Source organism: Mycteria americana, chromosome 1, assembly GCF_035582795.1.
Source record: "Mycteria americana isolate JAX WOST 10 ecotype Jacksonville Zoo and Gardens chromosome 1, USCA_MyAme_1.0, whole genome shotgun sequence".
Lineage (NCBI taxonomy): Eukaryota > Metazoa > Chordata > Aves > Ciconiiformes > Ciconiidae > Mycteria > Mycteria americana.
Window position 1 is genome coordinate 61881104 of NC_134365.1, and position 23154 is coordinate 61904257.

The 23154-nt window shown below is 38.9% G+C and overlaps 1 protein-coding gene across 2 annotated transcripts in view; it reads left to right on the top strand.

Moving 5' to 3' along the window:
* Window positions 1-23154, top strand: part of APPL2 (adaptor protein, phosphotyrosine interacting with PH domain and leucine zipper 2) — a 41640-nt gene that overhangs the window by 2218 nt on the left and 16268 nt on the right. For both annotated transcript variants that reach the window (XM_075502246.1, XM_075502250.1), the window contains exons 2-9: window positions 3034-3132; window positions 13559-13618; window positions 14107-14178; window positions 16131-16218; window positions 18343-18384; window positions 18505-18563; window positions 19534-19680; window positions 21958-22040. In XM_075502246.1, coding sequence (XP_075358361.1) covers window positions 3034-3132; window positions 13559-13618; window positions 14107-14178; window positions 16131-16218; window positions 18343-18384; window positions 18505-18563; window positions 19534-19680; window positions 21958-22040 — 650 coding nt within the window. The remainder of the gene's footprint in view (window positions 1-3033; window positions 3133-13558; window positions 13619-14106; window positions 14179-16130; window positions 16219-18342; window positions 18385-18504; window positions 18564-19533; window positions 19681-21957; window positions 22041-23154) is intronic.

Consider the following 23154-nt stretch of genomic DNA (forward strand, 5'->3'; position numbering starts at 1 on the left):
GAGTATTTGCAGGATGTTTTGGTTTGATTTGGTCATTACTTTCTGTTCAAGTCCTGCAACTTTGGGAGGGAGGGGCATTGCTTAATTTTTATAATGGCCCAGTGTTGCTAAAATCTATTTTTTCATGCAAGGAAGCAGGGGGGTTTTTTCAGTCTCTTATATTTTTATTTTTTCTTGGAGAGCTTTAGATTCAAAGCACAACAGGGTCCCTCTGTGAGCTGGGTGCTACAAAATTGAAGCAAGAAAGCAGTCTCTGTCCCACAGAACTTACAGCGTAGCAGCTTATGGGATCATTTACTTCTGCGTAAAGTGACCTGTGCCCTGTGCAGTCACTTACAGCAGTGCAAAGGGATGGTAAAATGAGGCTATAATCTCACTTTGTATAAACTGTGTGAAGTATGTAAATTACATGCAAGACAGAAGAGAATTAGGCCAAAGTTATTTCTTCATCAGTTTTCTGAAACTTGATTTCTCTCTCCCCAACAGTATAGTACTTTTGTCTTGATTTGTCTCCAAGCACTGACTGAAAAAGGCCATAAGAAGTGTCTTAATTTTGAAGTGTTTGGCCACAAAATAGGAGAGAAATTTACGTAAGCACTCATGCTAAAACCAAGGGAAATACTTACGTGAAAGTAGAAATTTTTTTCCTATGTTTTCAGAAGCAGAAATGATGGTGCTGTTAATGAGGCCTCCTAAATGTTAGCTTGATATTTGGATTACTGGTTTATTTCAGCAGCATTAGCTGCTATTCCAGAATTTGTCAAAACAGCAGCAACAAAAATATACGCATGCTGGTATTTTGTTGCAGCGCTTTAAAATGGTGTTCTTAAATGTAAAAGTTTCCAAGAATAACTTCCAAACTGCTTGAATCATTTATTGTTTTTATTATTTTTGAACAATGTGCTAATAACTGAGGCCAAGACTTTCAGAAATTATTTCCCAGAGCTGTTCTACCTGAACCCATATTTAGACATCTGAAAAATGGAACCTGCAAAAATTCAGTAAGATTTAGGAATGTAGCTGACATTCCTGTGTTTGGAAACCTTTTCCAGCATGCAGGAACGTGTGATTTGTAGCCTACTTCAGGCAATTTCTTTATAACTTTTTAGTCTTGGCTTGATATTTGTCTTCGTAAACATTGTGTCAAGTTTTATCATTGTTGCCTTCCCTAGATTTATTTTTTTAACAATCTTCACATTCTGTGCATTTCATGCATTGTTGTAACACAAAACAAGGAAGATGAGCACTGTATAGATAGAAGATAGTTTGTTCACATTAGTTTTGCTTGTTTTAATGCATCGTTGAAGATAAAACATTTAAAACCATTGCTTTTCAAAAATATCTGTGTTTTCAATTACTGAAATAATAGCTTAGTGTGGAAAACTCTCAAAATCATGCCACTGTCCTTGTAGGGAAGTTCTGCACAAAGGTCCTTTATAAGTTTGGGTTCTTGGTATCCATTTCATTGACTTGGCCTTCTCTCCATTCTTTGGTTTTTATGTTCTCTTTATTTGAAAACAGTACTTTGTATTACGTATCTCCTTACATGCTAAGATCTCAAACTAGTTTCCCAAATACATTGACTGCCAGCATCTCTAAAGTAGGAAGTTTTGTAGCAACTTAGCATGTTAGCAGACTAAAATGTTGAGAGATTTAGAGTTACTCAAAGTATGGAAGTACTCCCGTGCAATGTCTAGAACAGAACACAACCACTGACTCCCAAGTCATGTACTTTAACCACTGAGCAGCACTAATTTCTGGCTTAGATACTTCTCAGCAGAGATGAAATGATAGTTAGTCTTAGGCCAGTGTTCTTGAAGGATGCTGATTTTGAGTTTTTCAGGACAAACATAAAGTCTGGGCAGAGCGTTTTGCAGAGAAGAATAAATGCCTTGGGGAAGTACATGTGCCTTCTGTTAAAATAGTGGAGCAACTTAAAACTATCTTAAATCTTTGAAATAAATTTCCCAGATTCGAACCTGGATATTTCAGGTACATTAGAGATTCCTGTAATATGAGGATAGGTAAAGCACTTGCTCTGTTACAGGATTGACGTGATTATGAAAGTACTGGAGTTTATGCGTGCCCCTCATGTAAGCAGGTGAAACTAATTAATGTCATATAAACTAGCTGTACAGATGGAAAGACATTGCCAGTTAGCATCAAATAGATTGGATTTTCCAAAGTTAAGACTAAGGATGGATCATGACTTTGTTAAAGGGACAGCCTTCCCTCTTTCATTATTGTCTTGATCTAGCAAATTCTGGAGCTCGGCATTGTTCTGAGATATCTTTGTTTCCCATCTCAGGAGCTGTATCAGCAACATAATTCTTTATTCCTGATGATTCCACCAAAATAAACCAAGGGAATTCATGTCTTTAAGATAACACAAGTCATTATGCTCTTTTTTTTCCCCCCGTTTGCTGACAAGAATGAGCTAGCAGAATGGAGAAAGTACGGGGTATCTCTGAGTGCATGTATACTTCTCTGCTTGTTGTTGTAGATGAACACTCAGTTGTTTGGTCCCATTACGTCAGCTAGCTTTGGCAGTGGCCCTTTAAGAGTTGCTCAAGACAGTTGAGAGTGAATAATACTCTGTCAATTATCTCATGGAAAGGGGTGCTTTTAATGCAGTCTGACATTAGAGAAGTAAAATGAGCAAGCAGTGGTCTTTGACCCAGAGTCCTTTAATGTGGTTTGGATTACTGTAGTCAGCAGGCAGATATTTAGGATTTTTTACATTCCTGATTATGTTGGAAGGAATGTCTTTTAGTTAGAACAAGAAACTGGGAGTCAGGATTTGGCCATAGCATTTTATCACTTTGCTTCCTTATGCCTCAGTTTACCTATCCATAGTAGAAAGACTCATTTCTACATGTTTTGAGATTCTGAATAAACAGAATCATGCAAAGTTAAAGGCTTATTATTTCTGACTGATTTGTATTTTTTCCTACCATCCATTTACAGTTATTTATGATTCTTTTTAATATGTGCACTCGGGACTAAAACCATTTGCTTTTTTTCTTATTGAAGACTCGGTCTTTGCTCAGCGTATTTGAAGAAGATGCAGGAACCCTTACTGAATATACAAACCAGTTGCTGCAGGCAATGCAACGAGTCTATGGTGCTCAGGTAATTTTTCATTTGTGTTTCTCTTGTTTGATATGCAGTAGAAGATAAATTGCTATTATGATGCTGTTATTTACATGAAAGTTGCCAAGTACCCACACCTCTTGTGATTTAAGAGGGGTTGTGGGTGTTCTCTATCTGATATCTCAGCCACTTCCCGCCTTGATGTTCAGGAAAGTCATGTGCATGAAAAAAACCTTAGCTGCTTTGTCTGTCTCCAGACAATTAATAAAAGAAAAATTGTTATATGTCCTTACCTTATGGTACATTGGAAGGTTAGCCTTGGCAAAATTGCTTGCCTAAACGTAGACACAATACACAGGCAGGTATTCACACTGACTTAGGCATCTAACTCAGATGCTGTGACTCACCATTTGGAAGGAACTGTCTATGTCCATTGATTACAGAGAGAATGTATGCTTTGAGTCACACTGAAGTTGAGTACCTAAAGTAGTCAGTATGAAAAATATGGGAGCAGGAGCAGAAAAAAATAACACTTTCTAAAGCACATACATGACCTAGATGACTAAATCCCTTTGAAAGTAAAATTTCTAAAGTAAATCATATCCAGTGCTTTGGGATATATTATTATAAATCGGAGTGATTTTCAGTGAAGCTAGGATTCCCATGTGCATAAAACTAGGTATTTCAAAATACCATATCTAGGTATTTAAAGACATACACAGTGTCTCATGGAACGTTTGCCAGTATTTATGTAGGTTAGATACCCGAGTTCCTTAGAAACAGCAGCTTTCCTATTCTTAAACCAGGAAATCAGAGGACACAGAGATGAGGAGAATGGGGTATTTTGAATGCACTGGAAGACTGAGTGCCTAATTCTTATGTTATCAGGAATCAGTTCAGCTGTAAAACTACTGCAAGTGTATGTCCATTTGGTGGGATTACTCTTCTGGGTGACTGATAGTATGACTTGGAATAAAGAGGTGTCTGCCCAGGACCTAGCTACCTACACCTGGAAGATCCAGCTTTGGAGAGCTTCATAGTCTTCATGTCCTGCATCCTGCGCAAATGCAGAGCAATCAGAGCCTTACAGCACAGCTCAGATACTTAGAAAACAATAAAGCACATAGAGAGGTGACATGAAATCAGCACTGAAAGTCAGTGATGGGCATTTTGGTAGAGTCACTGAGCTTTAAGAGTAGCAAGAGTGTGGGCACGTTGGATGGTAGAAATCTGAGACAAAAGAGCAGGTAGGATTGAAATAGGTGAAAGAAGGAAATCAGAGGATAAATATGGCTTGATTATTAAGTGTCCAGCTTGTGGACTACATGTCCCTTTGCCTGGCTGATGCCTTTTTAGGATGGCATTTTAGGAAGCAGTTACTCTGGCCTGTGATTCATGAAAAAATGCTTTGTCTGCTTTTATTTGTCTCTTCCTTTCCCTCTCAGTTTTTAGCCTTCTACATTTCTATTGCCCCACAGTTATGATATTTCCTCTTTCTTCTCACTGTCTCAGCGCATTCACCCAGCTGTACTTCGCAGTACTACTGAGTCTACTTCATTTTCCCAGCACTTCTTGACCACTTTCTTCCTGCACGCTTCCTGCTTTAGTTTGATCTAAATATTCAGTCACTTTTGAATATTGGATGTGTTCCTTGAAATACCTCATCAGATGTTTGATGCCATTTTGAGATGGGAGGTGCATAGCAGTTGTTTAAAGTCAAGCTTTGTAAGGATGTGGAGGAGGGCACCCCACACTATCATTGACTTGGGAAAATTCAGGTTTAATGGCCAGTGTTAGGGACTTTACCAAGGACATTGGCTCAACATTTAGTGTTCTTAGTGTTGCTGCTTCTGCCATTTAATTCCGTGGGAATCACCACGTGTTGTGACTTCAGTTTGGGTTTGTGTTCTTGGGATCCAGTAGTGGCAAAAAAATGACATTGCAGTAACAAGAAAGCATAAGTAGATCATATTAATTATGTAAGTGGAAAAGAAAACTGAAACTTTTTGTGGTTTTTATTCTAAATATGCTTTAAAAAGTCATGATATTTTTGCATGAGACCTAAAAGAACACACTAAAATTGGGGCAAAATTCTGGTTTTTAAATAAAAATTAATGGAAATAATTAATTCAGCTATATATGGTGGTTAATTCCCAAGAGAATGTTAGTGTTTTATAGGCTAACATTGATTTCTCACTAGTTTGATTGAGCTTTGTAAATATCAATATATCCTTTTAAGTAACTGCTCCTGAATATTTCAAAGGAAGACATGCTTTCTGACTGAACTCACCCTCAATTTTTGAGAGTTATACCCCTTATTGCAAAACTTTATGATTGCACTTGCCATAGAAAGAGAAGTGTAATGCTGAATTGCCCACTAAACACGAATGAACAGTTAAGAAAAATCTATGTGTAATATTTCTTTGCTGCCTAATCACAACTTGAGGGAAAATCAACATTTGCTGATGCGTTGTTAGGAGACAATGTGTGGGCCTCACTAGCGGCATATGAGGAAGTGCTACCAACCCTTTTCATTTTGAGAGGGAACGAGATTTAGTAGAGTGTAAAATTGAGAGTAGTGAGAAGCCACGTTCTGAATTTGCCTTTTTATCTTCCTGACTTAAATTTTGTCTTTGCAAAGTCATTGTCATCACCTGCTCTGATTTCCTTATCAGTAAAACAGGAATTACAGTTACTGACCTACTTTGAAGCAATGACAGAAGTTCTGTTTGCACAGCCATAAAAATGGCTGGAATCACAATCATGGTAGTCAAACAAAACATCAGTGGCTTGTGCCAGTCCACAGTATTGAAAAATCAGGGTTTATGCCCCCTCAAAACAGTTAGGACAGTTTTACAAACATAAATCTCGTTTTCTTCTGAACTACATTCTGAACTTTCAAATCTCCCAGGTGTGTCTCAACCATATTTTCAAGATTTTCTGGAGCAGTTTACTAGAAGTTTGGTGTTTCTTGTGATGAAAACTCAGATTTTCATGTAATTCAAACCACTGTAGCTTGTGATCAAACAACAATAGTTGATGGTTCTGAATGGATGCAGTGCAAAGTCTCAGGGGAGTAGCAATTAGTACCAACTGCAAGCTGTTAATTATCCATGTGGATATATGCATTTATTTGTCCCAAAACACTGCTTTGTGTGCAGAGCAGCAGTAAGTTTGTGAATTGACAGCTCAAGCTGCTCTAAACACTTGGATCAGTGCATTTGAAAAGAATGTAAGAAAGAAATATTTGCCAGGGTTTTTTTAATACACTTAGAAAAGTAGGAATCTTTTTGAACACTTTTTTTTTTTACTTAAGCTACAGATTTCTGCTAGGTGGTGGGTACCTAACTTTTCAGACTTACATGTCTTCAAGCAGGACTTCATTTTGCATGCCTTTAACTTTTCAGATGACAGTAGGGCAATTGTTGGGATGAAGCCTATCTGAATGAATGCACCCAGTAAACAATGCAGATGGGCCTTTGAAATGACTTGAAACTGCTTTTGTCCCAAGACTGGAAGGAAGGGTTTGCAGCATCCTGTCACGGGGTGGAGGTGTTGCAGTGGATATGCTGCCTAGGCATGTAGGGCCACGTGATGTGGATGGGCCCATAACACTAGGCTGCAGCTGAGCGATGTATTGCTAGCACATTGCCTTTGGGTGCAAGGCCTTCAATGTGTGACAAGCCTGTGGTTGCTGTGCAGGATCAGGACAGGGCTCCCACCTCCTTGGGCACCCACACCAGATGTGGTGGGGTGGTGACTATTTTGCACATGGAGTTCTTTAGTGAAAAAGAGACTGCGATGCTACAAGGCAGATGCAGTGTATGATGCAGTGCAGTGTATGATAAAGGAGAAGTCACAGGAACCAAATGTATGAGCCATGCTTGAGGAGTGAGGTTTGGCTGATCTGGCAAGCCTGTGTGTGTAAATATAGTGAAGTATTTTTATATTTCTTCATCAAATAAACCACATCCATGTGAGTACATATTGTACTTCCTGCTGTAGTTCTCCCATCTGTGCTGTGGTACCCTGAAGTAGTTATGTTAGTGGTCTTATAGAAGAAATCTTCCTTACAGAGTTTGTTCTTGTAGTTCTTCCTCCTTGCAAGCAAGCCCTGATGATGCATCTGGCATTACTGCTGTCTGATTTCTGTGAATGTTGTGTTCATCATTCTGGACATTTTATTACCTAAGCAGTATGTAATGCAGCAAGCAGGGACTGTTAGAAAACTTCATTTACTTAAGTTGCATGCTGAGGCTCTTGCAATGGTGTATGAGCAAAGTGTGCCCAGTTTACATTCCTGACTTCACGCTGCCATAGTAAATTATTTTCAGAGCTTTACGATCATCTCCAGTTCTTCATCACACTATAGAAATGGCTCAACTGGGATCTTCACTTGAAACAAAATGCCATTTAGAAACTCGGGAGACTGTTGTGTCTCTACTGACTATTAGAAGGGATAAACAGTTAAGCTGGTTAGAGGAAAGTAAGATGCAGTATTTTGTCATTGGAATGAGGTTTCATCTCATTATTCCTGACAAATCTGTCTAGATACTAAGAGCAGTGATGGCAGAAGAGGAATAAAAAGAAACCCATGTTGCCTTTATCGATATATCCAGAGAGAGATTAGCATGGGAATTGGGAAGTGTAATTCTGTTCAGCATCTGTGTCTCTGAGCAGTTCTCTTGTGATTCCAGAGTCACACAGGCAAAGCAGCAACAACCTCTGGGGCTCACTGCCTTTTTATGTCCAGACTCTTAAGGAAACTCTTGACGATTATGGAATAGTCTTGGGTTTTTGTACCACATTACATGGGTATCAGGACGACTTGTATCTGTACAGGGCTATTTTAGGTAGTGCTTTATACCAGTGTTATTTCTCTCCCTGAATTCATGACAGCTCATGTCTGCATTTTTCAGTAGTGCTGCTTGTTTCATCCTCTTATGTATTGACATCACTAGGCTATAACTCAGTAGATAGGTGTCAAGCTCTCTAGGGCTTGCATAGATTTTCATATTTATTATGTTGCATAGCTAACCCCAAGTGTTCAGAATTCTTAAATTAGTTCTTGCTAAACTAACAAGTAAGCACTGATACAGTTTTTCTTTTAATTGCTTTCTTTTCATGTCTGAGGGAACAACTGTGTTGCCTTTTCAAACCATAAGACTTTTTTTCCCCAAAACCTTTTGAAACAATGAAGTTTAAGTCGGTGTTTTGTAAACTTTCAGTTCCACATAGAGAAGCTTCAACAGAGTATTAGGTAGGACAAACGCTTGCAATAAATTACAGTTGTCAGCACTGACTTCTGTGAAATACTCTATATATTATTGTTCCATATTCATTGTAAGTTTGCATCATACACCTCTGCACTTCCTGAGGCATATTCACCATATGTTCCTAACAGATGTAAGCAGAGCATTATCACATGAGAACTAATGTATTTACAAAGCCATGGGAGTTGTTTTTAATACTGCCTATGAAGTTGGAGTTGTCACCATGCCTGGAAGCAAGTTAACATTGCACTAAGCAGGATCTGGAGATTTGAGTACTACAAAGAGGCATAAATGTATGGATGCCCTGCTGATAGTAATTGTTTTGCAAGAAACTGAAGAGATTCTTTCCCTACTGAACTAGCCATTCTACTGTAGCTGCTTTTGCTGTTTTACGGCAGAGTTTTGACTAGTGTCTTCTATTTCTTGAAGCTATTAGATGTTCCTTTGCTGAACTGTTCACATTTGAGGACTGAATGCTATGCTGTGAATCAGCAGCAGGGCAAGCCATATGTTAGCCTGATCTTGTAAAGTGCTGGGCAGCCTCAGCACCCTGGTGAGGCTTAGCTTCTTTCACTCTTGAGTTCATGTTTCCAAGCTATTTAGTATGCAAACCTAAGCCTGTAGGACTGTAACATTTACTAGATTGCTGGAGAACTCTATTTTGTAGGAAGATGACATGCACACGTAGACAGAGCTGCATAAAACTGTTGTGTCAAGACCCAGTTCTTTTTGTGCTGTGCCTGGTTTTGAAGCTAAATGTGTTCCCTAGTTCTGAAAAGATGAGAAGGCTGCAACTGCCTCATGGACCTCCTCCTTCAACCACCTACCTGTTTTTTTTTTCATTTATGAGGCATTAAGCTTTCCCAGATGTAAGCCAATTTTTAGTACATGTCATTCTGCACGTACAGGGTGCATGAATAAATACCTTTACCGGTATCTTGCTTGTTTACATGAAGAAGCCTTTGGCAGTTCTGTGTGCTGGTTACTTGCAGAGTTTTAAAAATGCCAGCTTTAGCTGGAGTAGGAAAGTAGCTTTGCAGAAAGCTTCATTATATTGGGATTGGAATTGGACATGCTGGAATAGCTCTCTGTCTTCAGAAGTTAATTTATAGCTCAACTTAATCCTTTACATGCCGTCAGATCTGGAGTCTATTAGACGACTGTCTATAGAAATATTTTCTGACTTCAGTGTACTAGCCCTCAGAGTTTACTTTGGAAAAACACAAAAAGAGACCTTAAAAAGGGATGGACTGCATCACTGGTAAATGGTTAACAGCATAGAGATTTTATTGCAAACAGGTTACAGAAAAATCATACTCTCTTCTGATGACATGAACAGCTTGGTGAATAAAGGTGATAATGAAGAAGGTGGAATCAACCCAAAAAAATCACATGCCTTTGCTCTGGCACTAGAATAGAAAATAACAGTTGGACATTTTCTTGCTGACTTATTTGAAGGCAGGGCGAGGTACTGAAATAACTTGAGAATTAAACAATATGTTTTAATCTGTTGTTTTTTCATTTCTGGTAGATTAATGCTAGATTCAAGACACCACCTCCATTACCTTATCTATGTGAACTGGTGTTAGTGAACTTTATAAAAATCTTTTCCTAGGGCTAGCATGCCCTAGCATGCCAGCCAAGGTTAAAAAAGAAAAAAAGTCAGCCTATCTGTAATCATATCTGATGCTGATACCTATTTGCATATAGTCCTTTCTTCTTTCCTTCTAGTATACTTTTTTACATTAATGCTGCAATGATGTTTTCTCTGCTAAGTAATATCATCTAATGACAATGAATGTATTTGCAAGGCCCAGTACTGGTTAATTTTGCCTTCGTTTAGAATATTTGGATTTCTGTTCAGGATTTTATTGGGTTCCTACCTGATACATCATCTCATCAATAGCTCTCCCACTCCAGAAATGCTTGATGAATTCTGAAATGTCAAAGTAATGTGGAAGGGATGTGAGCAGGCAGTCAGGATTGTGTAGTAGCTTTTCTTTTGCTGTGTTATAGTGAATTTCAGTCACTTCAGGATAAAATAAGTGAATGTTGCTGTATTCCATGGGAAAATGTCTTGGAAATAGATTAAAACATGTTAAAATAATTTGCCTGGATTTAGTGGATCTGTCAACTGAAGCAATGCAAATAACTTTTAAGTCTTGAGACTGATTAGTACCGGGGGGGGGGGTGAGGGGGGGAGTGGAGGGGGAAGGCTGATTAGGAAGAAACGGGAGGAGGATTAAACCCAACTTTCCCAGATTAGTGTGCTTAGCAATGCAGTATTACCACTAGGTCAGCAGAGCACTTTGCCTGCTTCCTGTTCCTTATGCAATGTGGCTGTGTTTCAATTTGCTAGCTTAATTTGATTTGTTTACAACTGTTTGGGGAGGGTGGGGGGGTGTTTGCTTGTTGCGTTTTTTTTTTTTCCCTAGTGATATAATGAATTATTTTGTACGTCTAATGGGAACAAAGTCTGGCAGAGGTTGGGAAGGAGGATGAAGGACCCAGGATTAACTCTTCCACATGGGCAGGGATTGAGTAACAAGTTTGTTTGTGGTGTTCTGACACAAAGAACTGAGCCTATAAATGAAGAATGTCACCTGCTGTCATCAATGGGATATCAGTGATGTGTGGAACTGTTGTCCCAAAATCAGCCCAAAATCCTGAAGTAAATTTTATCAGGCCCTTCCATCAATTTGTTCTGTACCTGGAGTAGCGTGCCATGAATGTCTGTTTGGGGTCTATATGTGACTGTTGTCACCTGGTCATATACTTGATATGATGTTGTTAACTTACACCCCTTTGAGACCCTCAAGGTTTATGTACTCCCCCATTACCCTGTAACATACTGGAAACTGCTCCTGGGGAGTGGTGATCACTGGAAGATGTTTCTTCCATGTACCTTTTTGCATTGCCCATCCTCAGTTTGTCCCACACAGATGAGTAATGATGCTCTTCGTTACTCTTTGGATATTGGGTGAGGAAATTGGGGATCTAGTAGTCTTTAAAAAACAAACTGGTAGAAGCTTTTGAGGATGGCTAATACAAAGGAATAGGATACCTTTAGTGTCAGTCCATTATTCTGAAGCTTCTTTTAGTGTTAGCAAGTTTAAGCCAGAAGCATTTATTTTCCAAATTCAGAACAGACCATGTAGTTGCAGGCTTTGCAGGAATAAGTGAAACAAAAAGGGAAAAAAGGAGGTATGTTTCTAACACTCAGTTTATTTCAAAAGATTCTCTCACCCTGACCCAACTGTACAACTGACAGATGGCATCACAGTTGCTGTGTGAGGACATAGTCTTCTTCCAGTTCTTACTCAGCTCTATCTTCGAGGTTGTGTTTATGGAAAAGATACCAGGCCTGAGACCCTCTGCTTCTTTTTGTAATCTTAATTAATCTTTGGACTCCACCCATGTGCATACAAACAAACCCTTTTAATGTCATCAGTCCACATGCAAGGAGTCTCATCCTTCCTGTCATCAAGTCATTGCTTGCTAGCTCCCACTTTGAAGGTGGCAAAGTCTCTCAGGTGTTCTTATGGCCTGGGGGCAGATAGTTAAGACTCATTCCTATCCTTGCCTGAGCCTTAACAAGGTTTGTTAATTTATTATGAAGCACGACATCCTTTTCCATCCACTGGCTTGGGAAATACTTAAATGCCAAGTGTTTGTGTAAAGCTTTTTCATAGTAAAAACTGTACAGTCTGCATAACCAACCTGCAAATCTTACATGAATCCTTGGCATTATTGTTGTATGAAAGTGTAACGCTAATTACTAATTGGTCTGAGACGAGAAACAAGAATAATCCATCACTGTGAGGTGAGAATAGTCATGGGGTACACATGATCTGTGTTTGGACCCAGATTAACTCAGTTCTGAGCCCTTGTTTGTACCTTGGAAGGCCTCTCCTCTCCCACCTCCAGCCACCTGTGAGTATTATCACCATAGTGTTTTAAGTTGAACAGAATTAGCTCACCCATCTTTTTCTGCCATGTGTTCACATGCAGCTGCTGTTACTTAGGCTGTGGCTATACTTGGGCATACTTAAAACTCTGGCTAAGTGTTTGGGCCTTGCTGTCCATATGAACCCTCCTTCCTGGCATGCCAACGTGGTACAGAAGCACCAGGCTGTAATGCAGTATGTCAAAGGTGGCATCAGGCCAAAGTAAAGGGTGTTTCAGAATCTCTGGCCCAGATAGTTAACTGTGCCATGCTGTGCATGCTCAGGATGACAAGGGAGAACTAGAGAGCACACAAACTCTGTCCCAGTTTTAATTGTTTTCCGTACCAGCCCCAGCATAAGGGGTGCTATTAAAGCACTTCAGAGATTGCTCTGAGTTTTGCAAACTCTCTATGCCTTATGTATTTGGAGAGAGGAATAGATTATCTTAAGGTTTAAGATGAAATTAAATGAAAAGTGATTAGTTTTTTGCATTACTGAGGAAGAGAAGAATCTGACGGGTTAAGACAGATCCCAGTTCCCCCTTCCTCTTTTTCTTTTATTCCAGTTTTAAATCATTGTTAACAAATTGGGAACAGAGGAGTTGATATACTATCGTTAGGAATACATTGAGTAAAAGATTGACATATGCAAATGCTTGTCTGTTTTTTTCCAGCTGTCAAGCAAAATTATACAACCTCCCTACAAGTTTTGCTTTGTGTAGGCATGTCTTAAGGATGTGTGTACCTTCATTGGCCAGTTTAGCCATGAGAATACAGAATTATGTGCTGTTTTGTACTCCTGTATCAACTTAAAGCACTGTAATTACATCAGTACATTACTTGAGCATGAATGCATTAATAAAAGCACTGGTTCTCTCTATTGCTGTAGATTTTGTGGAAAGATGATTAACCAATATGAAACATTCTTATGCTGGTATGACAGCTTACATGTTTGAGGTTGTTCTAGTTTTGTTATTTGGGGGGGGACGATGACGACAACACCCAAAACTAAACCCCAAATCCTACCTCTATTTAAATTAGTTAATCAACACACAGTTTGTTTAGGTCTGAAGTGTACCTGTTATTACTGCTGCTCTATGCAGTTGTTTTGGGACTGGTTGTTTACATACAACAATGTTTGTGTAAGTAGTTGCAGATTCAGTCAAGAAGCTGGTAACAAAGTAGTAGTAACAGCAGAGCTAAAGACCTTTCATTATTTCTATTAACATGTCACTTTTGTTTGTAGAACGAAATGTGTCTTGCCACACAACAACTTTCGAAGCAGCTCCTTGCCTATGAAAAGCAGGTATGTTCAACATATGCCTCTGATTTCTTTTCAGCCTCAGCAACTTGCAAAGAAGTCTGCGTAAACAGTGTGGTTTCCAGAAGTGCTTAGGGCATTGGCTTTACTTGGTTTCATGTGAAGGCTGTTGTAAAATTCCCCAGCATGTTCAAGGGAGTTAGGTCACTTCTGAGAATCTTTTTAAAAAAACAAAAACAAACAAAAAAAAGTGCAAAATGTGAGTTAATAAATTTATGAAGATGCAAACCAGTTTGTTCCTATTGTATGACTTTAAAATGAGTATAAAATAAGCATTAATTATGTGTTGTCCAAAATCCAAAACAAGAGGAGCAGGGTAAAAGAGTATGTATTAATAAGTTACTGTTTTTCCATTTAGTTATATCACTTACTGCATTTTGTAGGAGTATTCATTACCTTTGTAGTAAAACACATGTTGTATTTTATACTCACCTTTATTGATTTATGGACCAGATGTGTGTTTCTATTTTCAGCATTTTGCCTTAGGTAAAGGAGATGAAGAAGTGATATCCACCCTTCATTACTTTTCAAAAGTTGTAGATGAGGTAATTTGAATTGCCAATATTCTATTTTTACAATATAGAATATTGGTGGTTTTTCTTTTGGTCTTTGTCCTTTTGCTTCTGAGCCTTTCCACTGAAGGCTAGATTGTGCCTGTGTTTTACAGAATCATTTAATTGGGGGGAAAAGAAGTGTAATATCACCCTTTCTTAATGGTTAGAGCTGTTTCTGTTGCTTCGTCCCACATGCTGTCCTCAGAGCAAAGCTGAGCTTCCTAAATGGGGGAATTAGAAAAGAGACTGAAACAGGATGTTTCATCTAGGCTGGGGCCATTTTATAATTAATTCCACTTAAAAATGACATTTACATTTTTAAGCTTTAAACACTGCAATTTGAGCCAAAACCTGCCAGGGATGGATGCAGGGCAGCTGTGAATTAGTAAAGTTGCAGTTTAGTTGCTGTGAGATCACACAGAATCCAGGCATGTCTGGAGGAGGCTGCAGAAATGCCTCCTGAAGCCAGGTTAGGTACTACAGCTGTGTGCGCTGAACACTTCTACTCTCTGTAGGTTGTTGCTGAGTACTGAAAGTCTTTCTAAATGCTTTTGTTAGACCTGCCCATATAACATTTCAATATAATCTTAGCATCTAGGTCCGGATTGCTTAAGTGTCATTTGTCACATCACTCTGTTGTGAGCAGGGCTGTGCCATCAGAAAAGCGTTGTTCTTCTTGTTAGTCTACTTCCAACTTTAAGAAGGCAAAAGGCTGTATTGAGGTCTGCTTTTTGAGAGAGGAGATAGGAGGGCTGTGGGGCAAAAAACAAGTTAAAATTTGTAGAGCCCATGGATAACTCTAACAATTTAGTGAGAGGAATCCCAAAAGTTAACTTTTCCCTTAGGCTTCTCCCACTGCACGTGTGCTCTCAGGGGATACTTGAAAAGAGCATGTGTTGTCACAAGTCTTGTACTTCTCTGTGTGAACTACGAATAAATCAAAACAAGAACTTTCTCCTTCCCAGGTGCAAGAGAACCATCCCATTTGGGAGCAGAAAGCTGAGAGCCTCTCTGTTCAGTTCTGTCGGTCACATGTTCCCTTGCAAGAACTCGCTCCATTTCCTCAGCCTCCTTTTCTGTGTGTTAGCTACCCCCTGCACCTGTTTCTCAGTTGTCTGTTCTACAGGCATTGAATTGTCCTGGTCTAGTTTTGTATTGTCTAGTGGGAAATACTGACTTCATCCTCACCTGCATAACTCCGCCTAGAGGCCTCCAGGATACTGCGAGCAAGTAGGCAGAATATCATGTCAGCATGTGGTGCGCTCCTAGTTTGTAGTATCAGGCGCCTGAGCACTGTGATGGATAGTTGTCCTATGTAAACCCATCTAATATTCTTAGCATGCCACTGCTGACATGAGAGCCTTGCCTTCATCCTAAACAGCGTCACACGAGTGCTTTAAAATATATCTCGATGTGCTGAATTTTAGAGAAACACTTAGAAAAACAGGGACAGGAAGCTGCTCTGAAGGTAAAACATTTGAATGGGACCTTTCCTTGTGTTTGCCCCCTGTTGTGATTGTGTCCTGGGTAACCCTCATGAATGGAAACAGATTCTAGTCATGGCGGTGGGACTGTAAACCTGTGGTGTAGAGACTAACAAAAACTGGTTAGTAAAGGCTAATTACAGATTAAATCCTGTTGGGTTAAGCATTAGCATTAATGGTCAAGTGAACTGCCCTAATCTAGTATGTGGGAACTGAAAAGTTCTTGGATCCTTGGAAAACACCAGGCAGGAATTAAGCATTTAGGGGAAAATCCCTATCTGTCTCGCATATCTTGAGAAATGTATTTTAAGCACTGAAACACATTGAAGTACATAATACCCTTTTTTCATCTGCTGGGCACAAATGGCAGGTGTGCTTCTGCAGCAGCTGTAGAGTGCTGTTATTTTATTTTTTTAATTTACACTGTGTCTTAGGGCATTCCTCTGTTCTCTGTTTCAGCTCAATATTCTTCATTCTGAACTGGCAAAACAGCTCGCAGATACAATGGTTCTACCAATAATACAATTTCGGGAAAAGGATCTCACAGGTAAATTTTATTTTAAGTTTTAATTTTCCTCATGTGTTCCTTCTTGCTTATTTCATAATAAACTGGGCCATAATGTCATGTCATAATTTGTTCTTTGATTCACAGAAAAGATTTTTGTGTTTGGGGTTTTTTTTCTGCTACAGAATTTTGTTGACAGGTGCATGCTTTTACTCAGACTTAAACAGTGCAAGTTCACTACATAACATTTTATGCACCATATGGTGCAAGTTTGAAAATACACAGCTTTGTTCTTTGTTGGGTCACTCTGCTTTTACACTAGTGTAATTTTACTGAAGTCATTGTTATAATGGCCTAAAGAAGGAAAATTTAGCAGTGAACCTGGCTTGCAAACAGTATTTATCCGACTTCAGGAGTTTGGGTTTGTTTGAAAAACACAAGCAAGAATGTTTTTTTAACTTCAGAGTATAGTATACTCCCTCACTTTTAATGAATCAGTCCACTTTAAATCCTTGCCATCCAAGGGTAGTTCCAAGGGTAGTTCCAAGTAACGTGGTTGCACAAACTTGGAAATTCATTACTTAAACAGCAGAGCAATAATACAAACATTCGGTGTAATTTCAAAAGAAAGAAGTTCATCTTCAAGGTCAAGGACACTCTAACCTACTCATGCAACAGAAACACGAGTTTTTTACTGCAACATTTTTATTTTTTTTTTTAAAAAGCCCACTTCTCAAGTCACTAAGCTCAGTCCTGTTTATGTACTTTTTAAAGACATCATTTTGATGGGAGACAAAACAACTACAGCAAAACAGTGACTAGTTAAGGTTCCTTATATCATAGCATCTCATTTGAAATTCTGAAGACATCAATGGATGTCTTGTTTATAATACGATATCAAATATAAAGCAGTATTTGGATGGTAAGATCTTGGTTCTATAAACACTTTCCCACCGATTTAATGTGACTTCAGTGATACAGTGATTCTGCTCCCATCTTTACGGATTCTGCCCCCTGGTTCATAAAAGAAGACGTAAAAAGAAAATGCAAGTGAAGCCTGCAACCAAAACCTCAGCTGCTTCGTAACAAAAAATGAAAGTTTCTTCAGCTTCCCTGGATGTCAGAATCTTTTTTGTTCTATCCATCCATCCATCACAACCTCCATTTTTCTTTGACACAGTCTATAGAACAGCATTTTTAGTAGTGGCCTGGCCATATTGAAATTTCATCATAGGATTAAAAAAGGAAAATTAGCTGTGTTCTTGTTTTTACTTTTGATCTTGTTATGTGTATGTATTGAATACTGTAGAAACCTCTAGGTACAAGTTAGCCAAACCTGGGAAGAATTTGTCTTTCTGCGTTAGTCACGAGTAAGTGTTCTGGGGAGAAAAAGGTGGCATGAAGCTGATTAATGTGTAGATTGTTAAAAATAATCGGAGACCATGATGACATAGTACAATTTCCCCTTATTTTTAGTTACATAATGTCCATTCTTGTGAATATGCTTTCGCTGTAGCTTTTTGAGAAGGGTTTTGCCAGTTGCAGCATACATTGGTATGGACACTGAGAGCAGCTTGCACCCAACAGTTGTGAAAGTTGAGCTGCCTGTTTGCTTTCTCTTCCTTCTACCTGCATCAGAAACTCATGGCCAGCGTTTGTTACGTAAGCATCGTAGCCAGCAGTCAGATGTGTTAGATACGTATTTCTTCTCACAGAGAAACATAGCAAAAAATGTTCCACGTTGATGAAGATTCATGTACAGGAAAGGGGCTTAGCTCATACGTCTCTGGGAGTTAGATTTCTCGGTATCACATAAGCATTGTCAGGAAGTCAGAACTGCTGATCTTATATGATAGTGGTGGGCCTTTTGGCATAAGCATACTGAAATGGTGCTTCTTTGGGTAAATTATACTGGCAGATAAGGGATCTCTTTCATAGTGATAACTTGCTCAGTCAAGTAAACTCAGTTGACTCTTAATTTGCTACCTGCCTATTCATTTCTCTAGCAGCTGATCTGGTTTATCTTTTTCAAGATAGGCACAACTTATGCATCTCTGCTTTGAAAGGATTGGAGTGACTTAGGCATTAAATGTGCCATAAATGGTCTCAGTTGAACAAAGTGTTTACAGCTGTTTTTACTTTGAATATTTGATTTCTCTTTTCCAGAAGTAAGCACGTTGAAGGATCTTTTTGGCCTTGCTAGCAATGGTATGTTTCCCTGTTTTGTTTGTTTCTAATGGTGTGCACCTGTTATATCACAGAAGACATTTTTAATCTATGCACACACACATCACATTTCTAAAAAAACCCAATATTCCTTGTCTACAGAACATGACGTGTCCATGGCAAAGTATAGCAGGTTACCGAAAAGGAAAGAAAATGAAAAGGTAACAAACATGAAAGGGAAAAGGAAAAGTTTTTATCAGCTGTTCTGTCTGCATCATTGTTCGCTTTGAACTTCGGAGAGTTCATCAGTTAAATTCACAGTAGCTCAAGAGTACTTGTGATTTTGTTTCCAAGCAGACACAAAGCTTTTAAACATCAATTCAGCAAAGTTATACCTGTTTTCTCCAAGTTAGGCAAGTGATCGAGTATTATGCTGAACTGGAGCCCTTCAGATCCAGGGGAGCTCTTCAGACAGAGGCAATCCAAATGGCTATAAATAGATTTGTATAGGCCTACTGTTGTACAGCTGATGTGATGATGCTGTATCACTGAGTACAATTCATTGTGAACTGTCCTGAAGCCTTGTGTCTGCTGTTTATAAAGCATTCCATTTTTTCACATCTACCTTCTGGCTAAATTTCTCTGTATGGATTGTCATTCCTCTTACAGTACACGTAACTCTGTTGGTGGAATTGTTTTACATTTCTTCTTCTTTGCCCACTGGACCACTATTCCAAAATATATCCCTGTATGCCAAAAAGTGGGTGATTGGCCCTGTCCTTAAGAGTGCATCAGTTCTACAGGATGGTCCTTTAAGGGAAATGCATTACAGAACAGAATGTGATATAGCATATTGTGAATTATTCGTCTCTGAATTCTGCGCTTGCAGGCTTGTGTTGTGATCTCAGCTGCAAATTAATTTCTTGCACTGAGATCAGATCCAGAATTTTAGTTGTGGTAGTTATGTAGTTTATAGTCACAGGGGCTCCCCAAATGCTTAAGTATCTTGCCAGAGAAGGCCTTGAAGTACTTGCTTTGGGTTTTGGATGTGCTTTCTTAGTTTCTCATCCTTCATTTTAATGTGTAGAAGTTCTGTAATGAGAATTGTTTAAAGATAACTTGAAAATAATCAGTAAATATATCTATATGCACAGTAACACTTTGTGAACCTCTTTATCAATTTTTATTCAGCTTAAGGCAGAAGTGGCAAAAGAAGTGGCAAATGCAAGAAGAAAGCAGCACCTTTCATCTCTGCAGTATTACTGTGCTCTGAATGCTCTGCAGTACAGGAAGAGAGTGGCAATGATGGAACCTATGCTAGGATATACACGAGGACAGGTATGGACAATAAAGTGTCTATATCCCTTAGACATGTCCCTGAGAAAAGTAAACCATTGTAGCTCTGGATTTTTTTTTTGAGAACTGACAAATGATAACAGAGGGGGAGAAAAAGCTTTTATTCAGCTTGCCTAGATTCTAGCAACTGATTTTGTTTGTGGCAGATAGTTGAATGTTTAGATATTCAGGAAAGACACCAATGAAAAGAAAAATCCAATACACTTATATGCAAAATCAGCCTGGGGTTAATTTTTTCACAGCTAAGCTATCAGTGTAGGAGCATTTACTTCCACTGTTTACTCTGTCTGCACAAACTCTCCTATGTAGCAGTTCCCTTCCTGGCACATAATGTTCAGCATACTGATGAGGATTGTACACGACAAGGAACAGAGCATGCACTGGCGAACTGGAAGGACAGAACAGTAGAGTGGATTGAGCATAAGGCTGGCAAATTCTCTTTCTGATCTTTTATTCTGCCAGCAATTTGACAGAGCATTTCTCAAGCCTGTAAAATGCGGTAGTAATACTGGTAATCTGACTCTCCAGGACGTCAGGAGGATCAACAAACTAGTATTTTCACAGCACTTGATTCTCATTACCACCCACTTTAAGAGTCTGTTGTCCATCAACATTGATGAAAGAAAGCATTGGGAAAACGAGAATTGGGCTGTGAAAACAGAAAAAATGGATGCAGTGCTCTGTTTGAGACTGTCGTGTGGATCATCATCTACACTGTCCTGTGTCTTTTGCAGATCATATGTCCCATATAAAAAGGTAACAAATGAGACTTCAGTCACTTTCCCCACCATGGGAGTTCACACTGCTTCTCTGCTGTAATTATACTAAGTGAAAGAACTGCATTGGTTTCCTTTACTGGAAACAAAACAGAACTTTCTTTCCTTGTATTTTATCTGGCAAAACTGCCATATCTCAGTGCTTTATGCAGGAAAGTCTTAGGTTGTCACAGGAATGACTGAGTAGCCAGAAGCCAGTTGATATTGATGCTTAAATACAGTGAACTACCCTTCAGCCCAAGTATATATTTTCTTTATTAATTACACAAAACATGCATCTCATATTTCACATTTCCAACAAATGAGCAGGCCATAGGGAATTTTTGGAAAAAGCAGTGGCTAATACAGGGTTTATTTGACTGAAAACTGACATCAACATCTAAGCTAGGCGTGTCAGTCTGTCATCAGTGGAATTTAGAGCTCTTCCCTCCTGAAGTAGGCTTCTGAAATAGAATAGGTAAATTATTCTTTAAGAGAGTCTGCTTTCTCTCCTTTGTAAAGGGAGTCTGTGGCCAATAACATTGTTGCAGAAATCTGAGTTACAGGTAAGAGGAATCCCATGTCCCACGGTTAGGGAAAAGGAGTGGAATCACAAGTAAAATCGGATGAAATAGCTAATAAATTGCTTAACAGCCAAGAATTTGCTTTCACATCTCTTTCTGGAGTAGTAAACTGATTTTTTTTTTTTTTTTTAAAGCTAATTAATTGCACACATGTGCTAGCCGTGTCCATGTTTCACACAGTTGCCAGTAGGTCCTAACGATGACTGTGTGCCCCACAGCAGGTAATCCAAGGTCAGGTCTACACACACTGAGTGCTTTGCTGCTGTTGCGTGCCTCCTGAGCCATACCAGCTAAGTGAATTCATCTTCTGTCACAAGATGTGCATTTTGGCCTTAGTAGCTTTTTTTAGCTCCTTCAGTAGAACAGAATCCATGGTAAATCTGTAGTTGATATCGCCGATTGCCCTGGAGGCTTCTGCTAGCACAGCTACGCTTCATCACTTTCCTGACTGACTTTGCTATAGCAGTTTAAAAATTTCCACGTTGGAGTTGGTAGTCCAGGTTGGACTACTAAATCTAATGGATGATTTGTGTCCCATTCCTTTTTTATATGGTGGCATCGCACACAGCGGCTCATAACACCACTAGACCCAGTTCTTCACAAGTGCTAGTATGGGAGAATGCTACCTGTTCCCTTATTTCAATCATTTAGCAAGTTATTGGAAACATACGTGTCAGCAGCTAGTGTGCATAAAAGGGTGTGTGAAAGGGTGGAAAGTTGCAAAAGTGAGAAATACAAAGAAAGGCAACGCAGCTGTTTTGACCATGTGTTTGGTTGCAAGCCAAAAGTATCAGTCATAATAGAATTGCTGTTAACACAGTCCCCACAATCTGTTATTTGTCTGCCAAAGCCAAGATAACTTCCAGTGTCCATTTTTTGGTTTTTGTTTGATTTTTTTTTTTTAAATTTTTATTTTTCAGATCAACTTTTTTAAGAAAGGAGCAGAGATGTTTTCCAAAAGAATGGACAGCTTTTTGTCATCGGTTTCAGACATGGTTCAAAGGTAACACAATACTTTAGCACTGTAACCTTCAGCACGTAACAGAGAGTGCCTCTTTTTCTTTCTCATGAGAGTCCCTCCATGCTTGTATTGTATTGTTGGGCATATTTTATTAAAGCAGCAGGTGGAAAGGAGGTATGTTTGTACATGTAAAGGAAAATGCTGTCAGTGCAGTGCAGAGAGTATTTTTATGGTATAGCCAGGAACTATACACTGCAAAGTGTTCACGTGCTTTCTTACATCCCTGTGTGTCTTCGTGGACACAAAGCATGGAATCTGGGCTTTGAAATGGGTTAACAGAATTAATATAATAGAGCTAAAGTGCATTCTGAATTAGAGGTATTTATACTTGCTGGGTCTTCTGTAATAATACTGTAACAATAACCCATTAATCTCCCATATTTGTGAGGATTTAGGGCCTATAGCGTTTGATGTTGTAGCTACACAAGGCAAACAAAACTCCTCGCCCTAGAGAACGTATTCATTGCATCCAGTATAGGCTGTATCAGTCCACTGAGTTCAACCTGCTTTGGCTAAGTCCTCATTTCAATAAACTGCCTCACTTTTGTACTCCTAATTTTGTGATTTTTTTTTTTCTCTCCCTCCCCCACCCCCTGTAGTGAAGATGGACATTTTCTTTATAATTAAGTCCCTGTAAATGTAAACTTTACATTTAAAATGTAATCAAATTAGAACATTAATAATTTATTTTAAATCAGATGGAACACTAAACGGAGTCCTTCATTTTATTGCTTCATAACTTTCATATTGGACTGTATCCAAATCATTACTTATTCTGACTCTGGTGGCATTTTAAATAGTGCATACTTATTAATTTGAGAACAGTGCTATAAGTAATCCCCCTGTATTGTAGATTCTTTCAGTAAGTGATTCTTTACTTCCTGTACCTCTATACTTACTTATATCTTTTCACACTCACTTCTGAAATAAATCCCTCCACAGTCTACATAGCATTTGTACAGACTGGAGCACAGATTTTTAACTCCCTTGAAATAGTGCCCTTTATTTAGTAAGGCTAGAGCACCTTGCTTGTGTCTTACAGGCACAGTGAGGATCCTGCCATTGGATCCTCGCCATAGAATAAGCTGTTGTTTTC